This window comes from Nomascus leucogenys, chromosome 17, assembly GCF_006542625.1.
Source record: "Nomascus leucogenys isolate Asia chromosome 17, Asia_NLE_v1, whole genome shotgun sequence".
Taxonomy (NCBI): Eukaryota; Metazoa; Chordata; class Mammalia; order Primates; family Hylobatidae; genus Nomascus; species Nomascus leucogenys.
The window spans coordinates 15,635,182-15,650,829 of record NC_044397.1 but is presented as its reverse complement, the minus strand read 5'-3'; the positions used below and the strand labels follow the sequence as shown (position 1 = coordinate 15,650,829).

The following is a 15,648-nucleotide window of genomic DNA, read 5'->3' as shown; positions in this document are numbered from 1 at the left end:
TTGAAACTTGTTCATTGCTTCAAGTGCTGAAGGGTAAAATTTGCCTTTAGAACGAGTTATTATCTTAAAATGTGTATACTTTTTATATAATTACCTACCAAATATCAGAAGAGAAATTATCACCTACTGAAGACTTTTTTCCAAAAGGAAATCATTTTGACTAGTTATTAAAAATGTGCAATCATAACTGAACTCACAACTGTCTGAATTAAGGAGTAACAAAAATCTTCTTAACTAAGAGAGTTGGTACAGTATCATTTATGTCCATCGGTGCCAATTAAAACCTGAATGGTGCATCGTGCTTCGTGCAATACTTACAGTGAATCCTGTGTTACTCTGAATATATTTATGGCCTCCCACTTGCCACTTGTAATTTGAATAGCATTTTCCTATAAAAAGACAAACATTATGTTGTGTGAAACTGAGCGTTATTTGAGCAACCTCAAGTGAATGATCTTTGAGGAGATAAATCTTGGAAGGAACGTACCACAGTGTCTTTGATATAGTGAATATGTTTGTAGCCATCCTTGTCACTAAATATTTTGTAGTATGAAATGGCATCGTAGCTGAAAACTGGTGTTGAAACAAAGAACTGAAAAAAATTAGCAGAGGTCATGTTCAAAAGACAAACCAAACTAAAACCATAGATTTTGTTTTAATATATAAAAGTGATGTATGGTCATAGTTATATGAATCAGAATGTCTTTCCTCCTCTGTCTTCTGTCATTCACATCTGAAATCCCATTCTTTCAGATAAACAGCTTATGTAGTGATTCTAACAGGCACTTGAACATTCTGACCACTGCTTGGCTGCTACTGCATACCCCTGGATTTACAATGCTTAATTTGATTAAATTTCTAAGTTGAAGGTTATGTGATTTGAAACGGAGTTAAAAGAATCACAAACGAATGTTGATATTTAACCAAACCAAACTTAAAATGAGGTATTTGACCAAAGTCTGATGCTCATTGACTTATACCTCTTTTAATTCTTGATTTGTCTGATGCCAAGCACCTAATACCAATGATTCAATGAAGACATTTTAAAGATGAAAAGATCATGGCGTGCTAACCGCAGTTTTTAATGGTGAGGAGGGGCTTCTGGACTTGAGAGAAAAAAATTGCCTATGTTGGGGGACGTTTACTCCTTGAGCAGAGGAAGCCGACTGCAGACTGACCTCAATGCCCTAGTTTGACCTCTAACAGGTAAATGCAGAAATTGCTGGGAACCACTTAACTACCTAAGGCATGCTGGGCTCTTGAGTGTGCCTTGAAACAGAACAAGCCACACCTCAACATTCTAAATGATAGATATAACTGAAATTCTGCAAATGTTCTTACACCAAATTGTAGAAAATAGTTTCATATTTTTCCCATTAAAAAATTAATTGACTTGTCTTACATTTGCAGACTTTTTTCCCCCATTGGTCATTGTTTGGTGAAATGATGGCAAATCATTAAAAGAATTACATGAGGAAAAAGCTACTCTACATCATGCAGAGCAGATTTAAAGCCAACTCTCTCTAGTTGGTGTCCCTCCACATGAGAACTGCATCAAGCAACAACAACAAAAAGCTGCTAGCATCTTTTAGCTACAAATACCTATCCTGGTGAGACCTAACGTGAGACCCATTGTAGGGCAAGAAGACAGTGGGGGAAGTCACTGTAGGCTCCTTTAATGATGACCCCATATTTCATGCCTTTCTGATACAACTGATCATTATTTCTCATGAAATAATTATCATTGTGAGACATTAAAATGCAACTAATTTGATGTGATGTCTGTAGTGGACTAAGTTCTCCAAAAATTCATGTCCACGTGGAGCCACAGAATGTGACCCTTTTGGAAATGGGGTCTTTGCAGATGTAATCAAGGGAGAAATTAAAGATGTGCTCATACTGTATTAAAGAGGGCCCTAACTCTAATGACTGGTGTCCTCATAGGAGGGAAGGACACAAAGAAACACTGAGAGATACAAGGAAGAAGACTATGTGAAGACAGAAGTAGGGATTAAAGTGATACGGCTGTAAACCAAACAATGCCCAGGGATTTCTAGGAGCCATGAGACGCCAGAAGACACAGGGAGGATTCTTCTCTTGAGCCTTCATAGGGAGCATGGCTCTGCTGACACCATGATTTCTGAACTTCCAGCTTTCAGAATGGTGAGAGAATAAATTTCTGTTGTTTTAAGCCACAAAGTTTGCCATAACTTATAGCAGCCCTAGGAAACTAATACAGTGCCCTAAATCTCACCACATTTACCTAGAATCAATAAATCAGTTAAATCAAATAAGCAGAAGGCCATTAACCTGAGGCTGTCTCTATAATTTGAGTTCCTATGTAATGAAACACAACTTTAGTATATATACAAACTAAAACCTAACTACGAGCCCAGCAAAAGTGTTTCAGCCAATCATAGGCAGCCATCATATCACACCACATCCAAATAAGGTAGATGCTCATCACTCTATGACCCAATAAGACCGACTCCTAGTGTAGCCAATCAGTGGTTTATCTACTTTGCTTCTGTGTTTGGCCTATAAAAGGTGGCTGCTCACATTGCTGGGCAGAACTCTCAGAACCTCTTCTGGTTCTGAGTGCTGCCTGATTTATGAATTGTTTTTGTTCAAATAAACTCTACTACTTTTAACTTGTCTAAAGTGTTCTTTAAAATGAAAAAATGGAATAATGAGAAACAGCTGCCTCTACATGATTCCTGCATTAGTTTCATTAATAATAAGACCAACCTTGGTAGGATTTTGCATATTGAGACTAATGCTTCCAAGTGAAATTAATAACCAAGAGGCCCAGGAATAGGAAACTCTGATTAGCAATTTTGTGGGTAAAATTTTATTACTATAAGTCTTTGACAAAATCCTTCTTTCATTTCAGAGTGAAGTTTCACCCTCTTAGCTAAATGATAATATACATACTTACTGGTAACCTCTTATAATGTCTCCCTTTTTTTTTTTTTTTTTTTTTTATGGAGTTTCATTCTTGTTGCCCAGGCTGGAGTGCAAATAGTGTGGTCTTGGCTCATCACAACCTCTGTCTCCTGGGCACAAGTGATTCTCCTGCCTCAGCCTCCCAAGTAGCTGGGATTACAGGCATGCACCACCATGCCCAGCTAGTTTTATATTTTTAGTAGAGATGAGGTTTCGCCATGTTGGTCAGGCTGGTCTTGAACTCCTGACCTCAGGTGATCCACCCACCTTGGCCTCCCAAAGTGCTAGGATTAAGGTGTGAGCCGCTGTACCCGGCCTATGTCTCCTTCTTATTCCTCTCTGTGAAACACAAAAATTGGTTCTACATTGCCTTAATCACTAAAATAAAACCTGAGTCACAACATTTTTTAAGGTACCACAATAAAAAGAAAAATTGTCTGCAAGCCTGCAGTCAGTTAGTTAAGGGACTTTTTAAGGGGCTTTGTTCTAGATTAAAACTTACCATCTCATTTTTATTGAAAATAAAAAAAACAGGGCAGACTGTTATGTTTTAAGATATTAGAATCAGGCAAACAGGAAGAATATTTCTGATAAGCAAAGACTGTTATCTTCTCCCCTTTCATTGCACACATTGAAGACAGCTGCTTTAGATGAACAGGTAACTTGGGTGAGGTAAAGAGAGTGTGAAATATGTCCACATTCATTTTGCTAGAGCTAGGCCCATAAAGTGTTCTGAGTTAAGTGCTTCTTGCAAGTCACACCTGGACCCTAGATAAGCACCCACACTAAGTTGTCCTCAGTTTTAATGAGGTCCTTACACTGGTTTCTTTATTATGCTTAGATTTTCTGATAGATTACTCATCTCTATATGAAGTGCAAAGCCATTTAAAATATTTTACCTGGAAGGTGAGATTATTTACCGCCATGTAATATCTTGCCATAGCTGTTAAATGACCTAAAGCAGATGCCCTAAACTGAGTGCACATTCAGTCAAAAGCACAAGCTTTCAAGCATCAAGAAGAAAATTCATTTTTTTTGAACCAAGGGATTTTGCCAGCCGCCTAAAGAAGGTGTAGTGTGTTGCTTAAATTATTTTAAAATAATTGATGTGACTTTGCAGTCTAAGCATGATGCCTTCAGTGCTTGTTCTCCAAATTTAAGGAATTAAGCACTAGGTTCCTTCAATTAACTCTTCACTTTTCTGTCTGTTCTCTACAGAGCAAAACAAAACAAAACAAACATGTTTTAAAAGCAATTTTGTTGTTATTTTTTCTGATTAAATACCAAAAAAGAAGTTAGGTTATTAATCCTAAATTAAGAGACTGGATGTGTCAGTGCTGGAGGAAAAAAGTGGTAAGTAAAGTTCTCAGGAAACCTATTTTCTAGTTCTGTGCCTGCAACTAACACATCAGTTACTTTTAGCAAGTCATTTAATCTCCCTTTTCTAATTCATAGGTGATTTCTGAGAGTCTTTTTCCATTTTAAATATCTCTGACAAACTCAAAAGAAACTACATATCAAAAATTGCTTTTAAAATTTATACTAATACGACTAGCCTGTATACTTTATCTAAAGACCCTATAAATGTTACTTGAACGAATGTCTAAATACATATACATTTCTAGGTTTTTTCTGGTTAATTTTATTAAGTCACTAGTTTCATTATAGGTCAAAGGAAGCTATTAAATATACAATATATTATGACATATGAGTTATGGCTATATAAAATTGTGGCCAGACTTTTTCAAAAGGCATGTCAGAACTTACAAAAGCTAATTAATAATCCGTTTAAAGCAGGTGCCTTGGGAGGGTGTAAACTTACTCTTGAAAACAATCATTGCAAATAATTTTTGATAATTTCTTTTCTGGAATTTAGAAGTTTTACTGACTACTGAATACATGTTAAGAGATTGAGATTAGCACATAAAAAAAGTTGCTCCCAATAGAATTATAAAACTAAGAGTATTAAAATGATCTGGCATAAAATCACATGTCCCAGATAAGTAACTCATTTACTCTCTAGATTTAGTCGAGAAGGAGTTTTAATTTAATATAAGGACCTCATCTTCTCCCAAAGGAGAGGTATGTGCCTCAACTGAGGGTATTTTTTAAAAAAAGTTCTACAGCTGGGCTGGGGCGGTGGCTCATGCCATTTAGTTGGGAATGATTTTTTATTTAATGTAAGGACCTCATCTTCTCTAAAAGGAGACATATGTGCCTCCACTGAGGGCATTTTGGTTTTTTTTTTTTTTTTTTTTTTTTTTTGAGACTCGCTCTGTCTCCCAGGCTAGAGTGCAGGGGTGCGATCTGGCCCCACTGCAAGCTCCGTCTCCCGAGTTCATGCCATTCTCTTGCCTCAGCCTCTCGAGTAGCTGGGACTACAGGGGCCTGCCACCATGCCCGGCTAATTTTTTTGTATTTTTAGTAGAGACGGGGTTTCACCGTGTTAGCCAGGATGGTCTCGATCTCCTGACACTGAGGGTATTTTTTTAAAAAGTTCTACAGCTGGGCTGGAGGCGGTGGCTCATGCCTGTAATCCCAACACTTTGGGAGGCCGAGGCGGGCGGATTACGAGGTCAAGAGATTGAGACCATCCTGGTAACACGGTGAAACCCCGTCTCTATTAAAAATACAAAAATTAGCTGGGCGTGATGGCGGGCGCCTGTAATCCCGGCTACCAAGGAGGCTGAGGCAGAAGAATCGCTTGAACCCGGGAGACGGAGCTTGCAGTGAGCCGAGATCGCGCCACTGCACTCCAGCCTGGCAACAGAGTGAGACTCCGTCTTAAAAAAAAAAAAAAGAAAAAGAAAAAGAAAAAAGTTCTAAAGCTTTGCAGGCCATTCATTCATTCAGCTCAATTTGATGGGAAGGCAAGGTTAGTGCAATACAGATTTTTTAAATTATTAAGATACTGAAGATGCTTATAAATACGAGCTTTCAAAAGATGCATTCTAAAGTGTTTCAGTGTTTGAAACACTGCAGCATTTTCAAAATAAATGTTTATAGATGCTCAAGATAATGTCTTTGAAACGGTTCTTGGTATCATTGCTGATATAATTATAAAATCAAATTATTCATATAACTGTATAGTAAATCTAGTTATATTATCATCTTGGAGAACATGACTAAAGAATATTTTCAAGCATTCTTCCTTCCGTTCATTCTTTACTAGAAATATTTGTAATGGGAGTGAATTGGTAGATTAATTTTTTTTCCTCAAAATTTCAAATACCGATCTAACAATTACCTTTCTGAAAGGTGTGATTCAGATTGATTAAGAATACATAAAATTTAGAGAATACTTTTCTTTCACTGAATACTACTCTTTTTTTCCTGTGATATTTAGGACAGTAGGAAAAGTGAGTTCAAATAGGAGGTTTTTTTTTTCTGAATTACATATTTATCTTTATTAAATTGTTACCTCAGAATGTAATTTACATTTACTGTATATAATAAATAAAGTAACTATTCCATAGTTAATAAATAAAACTGCAGTATCTTTAATTAAAGACAGAGTATAAATTAAACAGCATGTAAGCCAAAATCAACTGGATCCAGAAAAGTGTACAATTAAGAGTTTTTAATATTTGAAGATTATCACTCTGCAATTTATCTTCTTCCCAGCCAATTTAAGTTTAAATTTTTATATAATTTATCATCTTAGAATTGATTTCTGACTTTTTTTTGTTCTTGGATCATGGGCTAATGTGTTAAACCAGGTCCTAAGAGTTTCCTTTTTCATTGCATAATGCGTCCAAATCTTAGAGAAGTAGCCTTTCCTCTTCAAATACTAATTGAATTGAATTATGTGTTTGTGGTAAGTGGCAGCATCTACCAACCTTCACTTATTCTCTTGTCTTAATTTTTATTCTTCACATACAATGTAAAATACAATTGCTATTTACCTCAAGCATCATTTCACATTAAAAATCCTCATAAATTATTGAATAAACCTATCCGAAACGTCCAAATATAAATGATCACAAATAACAAAACACGCATTTTCCTATTTGATACCAAATCATTACTTAAATACTGGAAGGAGTATACATATATGAAATTTAGTACATGTTATATGAAATTTAATAAGAGGTATATTGTCTTTAAATTACAAGGATACCCAATGTATTTATTTTTTGGGATTCAAGTGGCTGGTAATTATTAAGATGATTTTAACAGATCAGGGATGTTGTTTCCTTTTGAAAAATGATCTATATTGTATTTGTTTAAAAAGTAATATTAGTTATAGATACCAAGGAGTCAGTTGACAAACTTAAAATTGGGACATGAGGAGTATGAGTTATTTTCAATAGAATTCTAAAAAGATGGACATTGAAATTGTCTGGCACAAAATCACTCAAGAGATCACTAACTATGTGTTTTATACCTTGCTATTTTTTCTATGAAAATAAGTAGTGCCAGTTTGGGTACATTGCAAATAGTCCTTTGATAGCTGAGAATCTGTCAAGTTTCATTAAAACATAAGAAAAAGATAGCAAAATCATACTCCACCAGCCCATCCAGTTCTGCTTTCTTCTATATGCTCCTGGGTCTAAAAGACAAAAGATCACATCGAACATAGTATTAGGAGAACATTTTGTTCCTAAATATAATCTGGACATTTGGAAATAGTTAAGCTGCCTGATCAGAGTATACCATTACTAGTCAACTAACTCCAAATTTGAGTTTAAAAGGACAATATTAGAAATATCATATAACAGCACTGTTGTATATACATGGGTAATTTTATTGCAGATCCTTAATAATTATGTCTAAATCTTCCATGAGGCAGTGACTTGGCACTATCACAACATCTATGGAGGCCCAGCACAATCCACTTGATGTGGTGTAGGTAAAACAGTGGAGTTTAGGTTAAATTCTTTCTTTTCTGGGTCCTATGAACTAGCTAAAATTTTAAAATTTGCACTGAATCTTATTCTGGGTTATATTTTAGCATAATGTAATTGATCATTTGCTGAACAAACATTTAGTAATACTAAAAGAATGAATAGACTTTTCTAGACAAATAATTAGAAAAAGAAGAACATTCTAGGTAAAATAAATAGCATAGAGACCAGACCAGCTTAGTCACCCAACAGATGGTTCAGTATGGCTGAGTGCAGAGTGACTACAGGAAAGAGTTAGAAGATGAAGGAGAATGCATGTTTATGAGCAAGATTTTGGAGAAACTTTATGGCACCTTAAGAAGTTTCAGTTTCTCCTGTTTGGTAAATCTTTTGAAGGTCTTCCAATTCACAATTTGGAACATATAATTATGAACATGATGCAGAGGATAAACTAGAAGTGGGTAAGAGGGAAGGAGGCAGAGAGACCAACTGGAAGGCTATTGTAATGTTTGGGAAAAGAATGATAAAGACTAATCAAGCTCATGGCAGTGAGAATGGAACAGAGAAAATGAAGCCACACATATTGAAAAGTTCAAATCCTCAGAAATAAGTCTGAGAGTTATTGGCAAGTATACCAAAAAGCTCTGGTATAGATTAAAATTACCCAAAGTGATTAAGTACAGAGTTGAGACAGACAGCAGGATAATCAGCAGACCATTTCCTCTTTTTGCTAGGGATACGGGTAGGAAATGTATTTCCCAGCCTTCCTTCAGTTGACCGTGGTTATTTGATAAGTTCTAGTCAATGGTGTGTGAACAGAAATAACTCATGCTACTTTTAGGCCTAGCCCACAAAAGCCTCTCTCTTACATTATCCTTCATTCTATTCTCCATCCCTCAGCTGGATGTTGATGATGCTCAGGTTTGACCAACTTTGGAATAGTGTTGGAAGCCAGTTAGCAGAAATGCCATCACCTAGGTTCCCGAATGACTATATGAAGCAGAGTACACCATTCCCCAACCCTCACCATACCCCACTTACCTGGACTCACTATTGGATGGTTACATGAATGTGCAATAAATTTCTACTGTATTAACCCACTGAATTATTGGAGGTTTTTATTGTTGTTGTTATAGCAGTTAGCCTACCTTGCAAATACATTAACTTGGAGAATAATAAGATTTCTAGAGAAGTCAGAAGAAGAGCTGGAAAGGAAAAGAACAGTCAATGAAGCAGAAGGAGAACCATGAGAGGGTGTACTGTCATAAAAGGCAGGGGAATAACAAATTTTAAGAACACAGTCTGGATTTTCTCTTACAGGGACAGACCAATGCCTCAGAGAGAACAAGTAAGATAAGACTCGGAAAAAATAGTGAAATTTTTGGATTTATTATTTTTAGCCATAAAAGTAAAATTAATTTTAATTCCCTTTTCAGAGGAGGAAGCATAATATAAAAGATGTTTCTTCCCCTAACTATAAATTTCTTAATAAATCTCACTAATATAATTTTATCACAAGTCATTGTTGCCAGTTTCCTTTGCCTCTTTGTTTTGGGCATGACTCTCAGCATGAATAAAATGTTGCTGGGTCACTTAACCTTAAATATTGTTTTCAAAGTGTGCACACACACACACACACACACACACACACACATCAGTCATGAGGATGGTTTCTGGGAAATTCAACACTGTTGTTCTCAAATCTCAAAATGTGTTGCATGTATTTATCAAACTATTTTGAAACAGAGGTGTTTAGAAATTCTAAGGTTATTCAAACATGATATTCTAAATTTAAGCACTGTTTTCTGGCTGTAAAACTAAAGTTTATATTCCAGGGACTTCCACACCTCATTGAATGAGCATCTTAAATGTTCTGTCAGTTTGGATTAAAGTTGTCTCAGATTTTGATAAATTAGAATTTCAGATTTCAAAGCAATCACAGTTTTAAAATTCCTAGTTTTAGGAGCTAAAAATTGTGTCTAAATTATAAATCTCATTATGTTCAAACTAATAAAATTAAAGCAATAGTCCCTAATACCTAGATTCATTGAGAAGTTTAAAGATATAGTCACCCAAAGCTGACTAACCAGACCAATTGTTTCTAATTAACTAGCATAATCAAGATTAGTCTATCCTTTCTTTGCCTATGATACTGTATTAAAGCCAAAATCATCCTGCTTTGTATATCAAAATATATATAAGATAAAAATACGCTTCTAGCATATTCCATCAAAATTAGTCAAGCCTCTCACAGACACAGTAGTGATTTAAAAAAATATTTTTAGCCTGAGTAATGTTGACTATTATAGTCCTGATATATTTCCAAACAGACTCATATGACTTTTTTCTTGCAAAACATAATGTCCTAATTTCTAGATGAAATTTAGTGATTTACTTTGATTGTTCTGGGCTTTTCTTTTTACTTTATAAAATATGATTATTCTATATTTGTTTTAATGAAACATTTCTTCATAATTAGAAGACTCATGAAATGTACCCATCAAATATCCTATTTAAAGAAAACATTCTGTGTCTCTTAGACTCTAATGTGAGTAATTAAGAACAGGCTTATTTTAAAGCTTATACATTGGTTAAGCGGTTTTTCTGACTCATTAATTCAACAGATTATGTTTGCATTTGAGTAATAGAAACAATTAAAACTCAACAATAAATCTGTGCTTAGTTTTAAGGCTTTTTCTGCCCAAAATTAGTACATATCGGGTACTGTCCTAAGATAACCAGATAACAGAATAATTTGATCTAATATCTTATGTCACATTCTCAGTAATTCTCATTTGATTTTAAAATCAAAATATTTGGGCCGGGTGCAGTGGCTCATGCCTGTAATCCCAGTACTTTGGGAGGCTGAGGCGGGCGGATCACGAGGTCAAGAGATTGAGACCATCCTGGCCAACATGGTGAAACCCAGTGTCTACTAAAAATAAAAAAATTAGCTGGGCCTGGTGGTGCACACCTGTAGTCCCAGCTACTCAGGAGACTGAGGCAGGAGAATCACTCGAACCTGGGAGACGGAGGTTGCAGTGAGTCCAGATAGCGCCACTGCACTCCAGCCTGGCGACAGAGCGAGACGCCATCTCAAAACAAAACAAAACAAACAGAAAAAAAAAACAAAACAGAGTATCTGGCTTTCCTTTGATAATACCCATTTCCTTTAGAATTTTTCATTTTTAAGTTTTAACATTGAATAGAACATGCCCCATTTGCATTTCTTCTCTGGTTCTTTTGTTTAAAACATATATATTTATCTAGTAGACCCATGTTATGGTTTCATCTGCATTGTTTTGCTTTTTATTGGACTGCCAATGTTATAATCTCAAAAGGCTGGTTTACCATTGTAATTGAGAACCAGATACCTGATTTTCCCAATGTCATGTTGTCCCATTTTTTCTTTTTGGCTATTCAATTTCAAGGTTTAAGTCATTCAAGAAAATAAAAGGGATCCTATTTATTTAATAAAATGATGGACCCATGAATACTGAGTGCTTTTTTGCAAAGCAGTTGGAAGTTGAATGCAATAATCCTGGCTTTACAACATAAAATGTTAGCTATGGATGAGTCCCCACTATTGTGCCTTGATCTTCAGAAATACATATCCGTGATCTTAATATACCCTACCTTTGGACAATCCCATGTCTGCCAGTCTTCTCTGAAATCACATATAGACAGGACCGAAACATTCTGGACTCTTTTTAGCCACTGCAAACATACTCGTTCATCAGTAACCCACGTGAGCCAACTGAAATAATAATCACTGCCAATAAAATAGAAACAGGTAGTCATAACCATAAACCAGCTTCACACACAAATAATTTCTTAATTTTTGTTTTCTAAAGGATATATGTCATTGTTATACATTACTTATTTAATAGGTAAGGAAGACAAAACGTTCCTTTCTCTGGAGAGAAAGTTTAAATATCTCTACTTACTTAAAAAATATCTATGAGAGTTTCTTATCTAATGAAATCATTTCATATGTGAGTTTTCTCCCTGTTTCTGGATTTTAACATTTTAGAAAAGAATTTAAAACATAATGACAAAGCTGCTGATCAATCTAGAGGGGAAAAAAAGCATTAAACTCGCATTTTGCACAAGTAAACTCCATTTTTCACCTTATAATTAGTTGAGAGAGAGACAAGTGTGATAAAAGGATAATCTTTGTCTCTCAGCAGATTCATGTTGGAAGCTAAGTTTTAGCTGTGACTATGGTCAGGTATTGAAATTCAGGCTTGTGGAATAAATCACAGATGATGTATGCAAAATAACTCAAATAGTGTTTGGCACATACTGGATGTCAGTGAATGGCAGCAATGATTCCATGACTCTGAGGATGAACTAGTAGGTAGAGAACATCAACATAAAATGAATCACAAACTTCTGGAAAATCACTGTAAAGGAAATCACAGAGCTGGAAAGGGCCTCAGGCTCAAATCCTGGCTTTATGTCCTAATAGTTATATACCTTTAGGCCAGTTACTTAACTATTCTATTTTTATATAAAATCAGAATAATAATATTACCTATTTTAAAGATTGCGGTAAGATTGGCTGAGAGTGCTTAAACCGCTTAAGAACTATGTCTGCTACATGATGAGTGTTCAGAATACGTTTGCTACTACTATTTTGTTGTTAGTATTTTACAGCTGTTCAAACAAGCCTCTGGACTCTTTGTGTTATGCTCATTTCATTTGCCACCTGTGGAAAATGACACTTTAAAAAAGTGATGTATTGAGTCAAGTTTTCATCAACTCGATCAGGGTGGGGAATAGCAGATAATTCAAAAATGTAAAGTCATGTTTGATTACACAAGAGTGGACTCAGCAAGGCCCAGTAGAAGCCTCTCATGGGGTTCTTTTCCCTATTAGTGATCAGTCATTTGAGCTTGGCCATTCTTCATGAAGCAGAAGGGGAAGACCCAAGATTGGCCCGCTAGGCACTGGGAAGTGTTAAGAAAGCCCAACAGGCAGGGCCTGGGCACCTCTTCCCCTTAGCCACTTCAACCAGAAAGACCACAGAGGACTGACTGAAGGTCGCTGTAGTCTGGACTAATCAGACAATCAGACATAGGGCATCACGCTGGGGAAGTGAGAATCCTTCACGTCCCTGCCTGCCTACAGTTCATCTCTAGACAATTCTAAAACCAGATAAATGAGAATAGTCTGCTACATTGTGAAAAATGCTGATTTTTGGAGAGGGTCAGCTTATCTTCTCTTATTTATCATACACATGTGATCCACATAGATCCACAAACCCTGGCTTGGGATAAAGTCAGCCAAACTTGAAAGAAGCCAGGGTGAGGACATACATGAATTTTACTATCTGCTTGTTGGTCCCAAGTTCACATCTGTACAGCTGAGGAAAGTTTCACTTAGACTGATCACCAAGGTTATGTTTATATGTATAAAAGGGCTAATTTTGAAAAACCAATTAAGGAAATTTATTTGTCAATTTTAATTTTGTATGTCTTTAGCTTTGTGTGCAACTCTTATTTACGTATTTGTTTTTGCTTCTAGCACGCACAGCGTAAACTCACTAGAATATAGGATAGAAACTTGGGAGGGATCTGAGATGAATTACCTTGAGGCTATCATTGCTGGAACAGGCACTTCCTGGGGACCTACATACGCAGGGTAAGTGGTATCGACAATAAATATCCGAACAACAGGATTCTTAGCTCCAGCCTGCCAAAAAAATTGAGATGTATAAGCTCATAAAATTCCAATTATCACAAATATTTTAAAGAAATTTTAGGAATTTAGACATATTTTTCCAAGCGAACAATCTTATGTATATCACTGTGGAATACATTCTATTTATAACATGACAAGGAATTTCATTTCAATTTTACCTGCAGGGCAATTACAAATGTTGTGTCAACCAGAGTGAAACTAGGTGTTTTAACCGCCTAATGAGAGAGCTTTAAAATTTATAGGGAAAATAATTTTGGATATGAAAATGCAGTTCTGTGAACATACTCTCTTTTCTGATTTCCAAGACAGATCTCTCTCATTTTTATTATTGGGATAATTATAATAATAATCATATCTCTGTATACCAAGGAGAGTTCAGAGGGTGATTAATTTGAGAGGAGAATGGAAAGAAAAAGAAATGAAAGACACTTTTTGCTTTAGCCATATGATTTGGTCTAGGACAATCACCAAATGCTCAATCTCCTACCTGCTTGTATTATTACTGCCACCATCTCCAAAAGGTTAAGGAAATTTCACCTCCAAATGAAGTATCCATGAGATACTTTTCTTGTTTTGTGCTTTCTATACTACTGTATGCTTAAAATTTACATGACAGTATAGCTCATACCTAGACAGTTTCTTAGAGTTCCTCTGTTATTTTGCTGTAGAAAGAGAGAATCTTGGAGTTGTAATAAAATTTAAATTCATGAAATGTAGGTGCACAGTATGTAATGACTCAGTGCTGTTTGAATTCATCCAAAGAACTGTTCAACGTCTCTTAGGACCTCCCTGTTTCACTCCCAAGTTTATCAGAGACTCCCTTAGTTTTTTGGAATGTTCCCACATCTCCACCTAACGCCAGATGTTTTAGCAACTTTAAGCCGCAAGGAAATATGAGAATGTGGGTCCCAACTTCCCAATCAGTGTCAGTCACTCTTCAGTTCTGGGTTCCCCATCTCTTCCTACTCCCATAGGTCCTCCCAAAGATCTGAGTTCTTTTACATCTTGGGCTCCCCCAAAATGTGAGGCCTCTCCCAAACATCTCCAGCTTTTAGAGTTTTTACACAGCTTTTAGACTTTTAACATAAATATTACACTGTCTGCAATTCTATTTCTTTCTCTATGGCCACTTTGGCTTGCTTAGAATTCACTTGTGTGTATGCCACATCCAACCATCTTTGTCACCCAGGGACCCACTGTGTCCAGCCATGACAATGTTCCCCTTGGCAAGTAAAAGTAATAGGATCCAAAGAACAAAGTGAATTTTAAAATCTCATCCAATTCCTTGTGCAAGAGGTGAATTTGTACTTTGAGTCCATTTTTTCTGATATCATTTTTACATTGAAATTAGGATATAATGCTTCTTCACTGAGACCTGACCATTCTCCTACTGCACACTCAGGTCTCCTCCCTGCAGACGTGAGACTGAATAAAAAGAATGTATAACAACTCTACAATGTTAAATATCCAAACACTATGGGCTCACACCATGTCTAATTCCTTCAAGGGACAAATTGAGACTTACAAATTTAACCTATCTTGTATATCCAGAAAAGACCATAACCACGCCTGCTTCTACCTGACAGGAACATCAAATTCAGCATTTGTATTTCTTATTCTGGTTTGCATTTACATGAGAATTCAAGAGAGAATTGCAAAACAGAACTTTACCCTGAATTTGGAGCATGAAATATGAAAAAAATTAAAATTAAGTTAAGCTTGTTTTTCCTCCATGATCGAGACCATATGTTTTTCAAAGATTCTGCAGTAGATTTTGCAGACTACTTCATCCAGCACAACCAGATGTCCAAAGCGACAGATGTCCACATAAATAATAGAGCACAGTACAATGTTTGCCTTACAATGCACAAGGATAAGAAGCTCTCCAAACTTGTTGATCCCACCTTCACTCATGGTAAATCATTGCTCATTTTGATACCAGGAAAATGAAAGTATCTGCTGAAAGTATTCAACATACCTTTGGGTATGGGATATTTATTGTTCTAGGATATTGTTCATCGCCATAATAGGAATAGGCAATAACTGGTATATCTGTATCATTAAATTCCGCATATGCCAAAAATTTTCCATTAGGAGACCACCAGAGAGCGTATTTTGTAGCAAGCATTTCCTCTGAAAAATAAGTACT

The 15,648-nt window shown here is 35.9% G+C and overlaps 1 protein-coding gene across 2 annotated transcripts in view; it reads right to left on the bottom strand.

Annotated features, from left to right (window-relative positions):
* The window catches only part of FAP (fibroblast activation protein alpha), a 72,924-nt gene that overhangs the window by 31,892 nt on the left and 25,384 nt on the right, over nt 1–15,648 (bottom strand). For both annotated transcript variants that reach the window (XM_003266174.3, XM_004090877.3), the window contains 6 exons: nt 15,478–15,632; nt 13,387–13,490; nt 11,430–11,565; nt 7,454–7,498; nt 488–592; nt 319–389 (listed from right to left, as the gene is read on the bottom strand). In XM_003266174.3, coding sequence (XP_003266222.1) covers nt 319–389; nt 488–592; nt 7,454–7,498; nt 11,430–11,565; nt 13,387–13,490; nt 15,478–15,632 — 616 coding nt within the window. The remainder of the gene's footprint in view (nt 1–318; nt 390–487; nt 593–7,453; nt 7,499–11,429; nt 11,566–13,386; nt 13,491–15,477; nt 15,633–15,648) is intronic.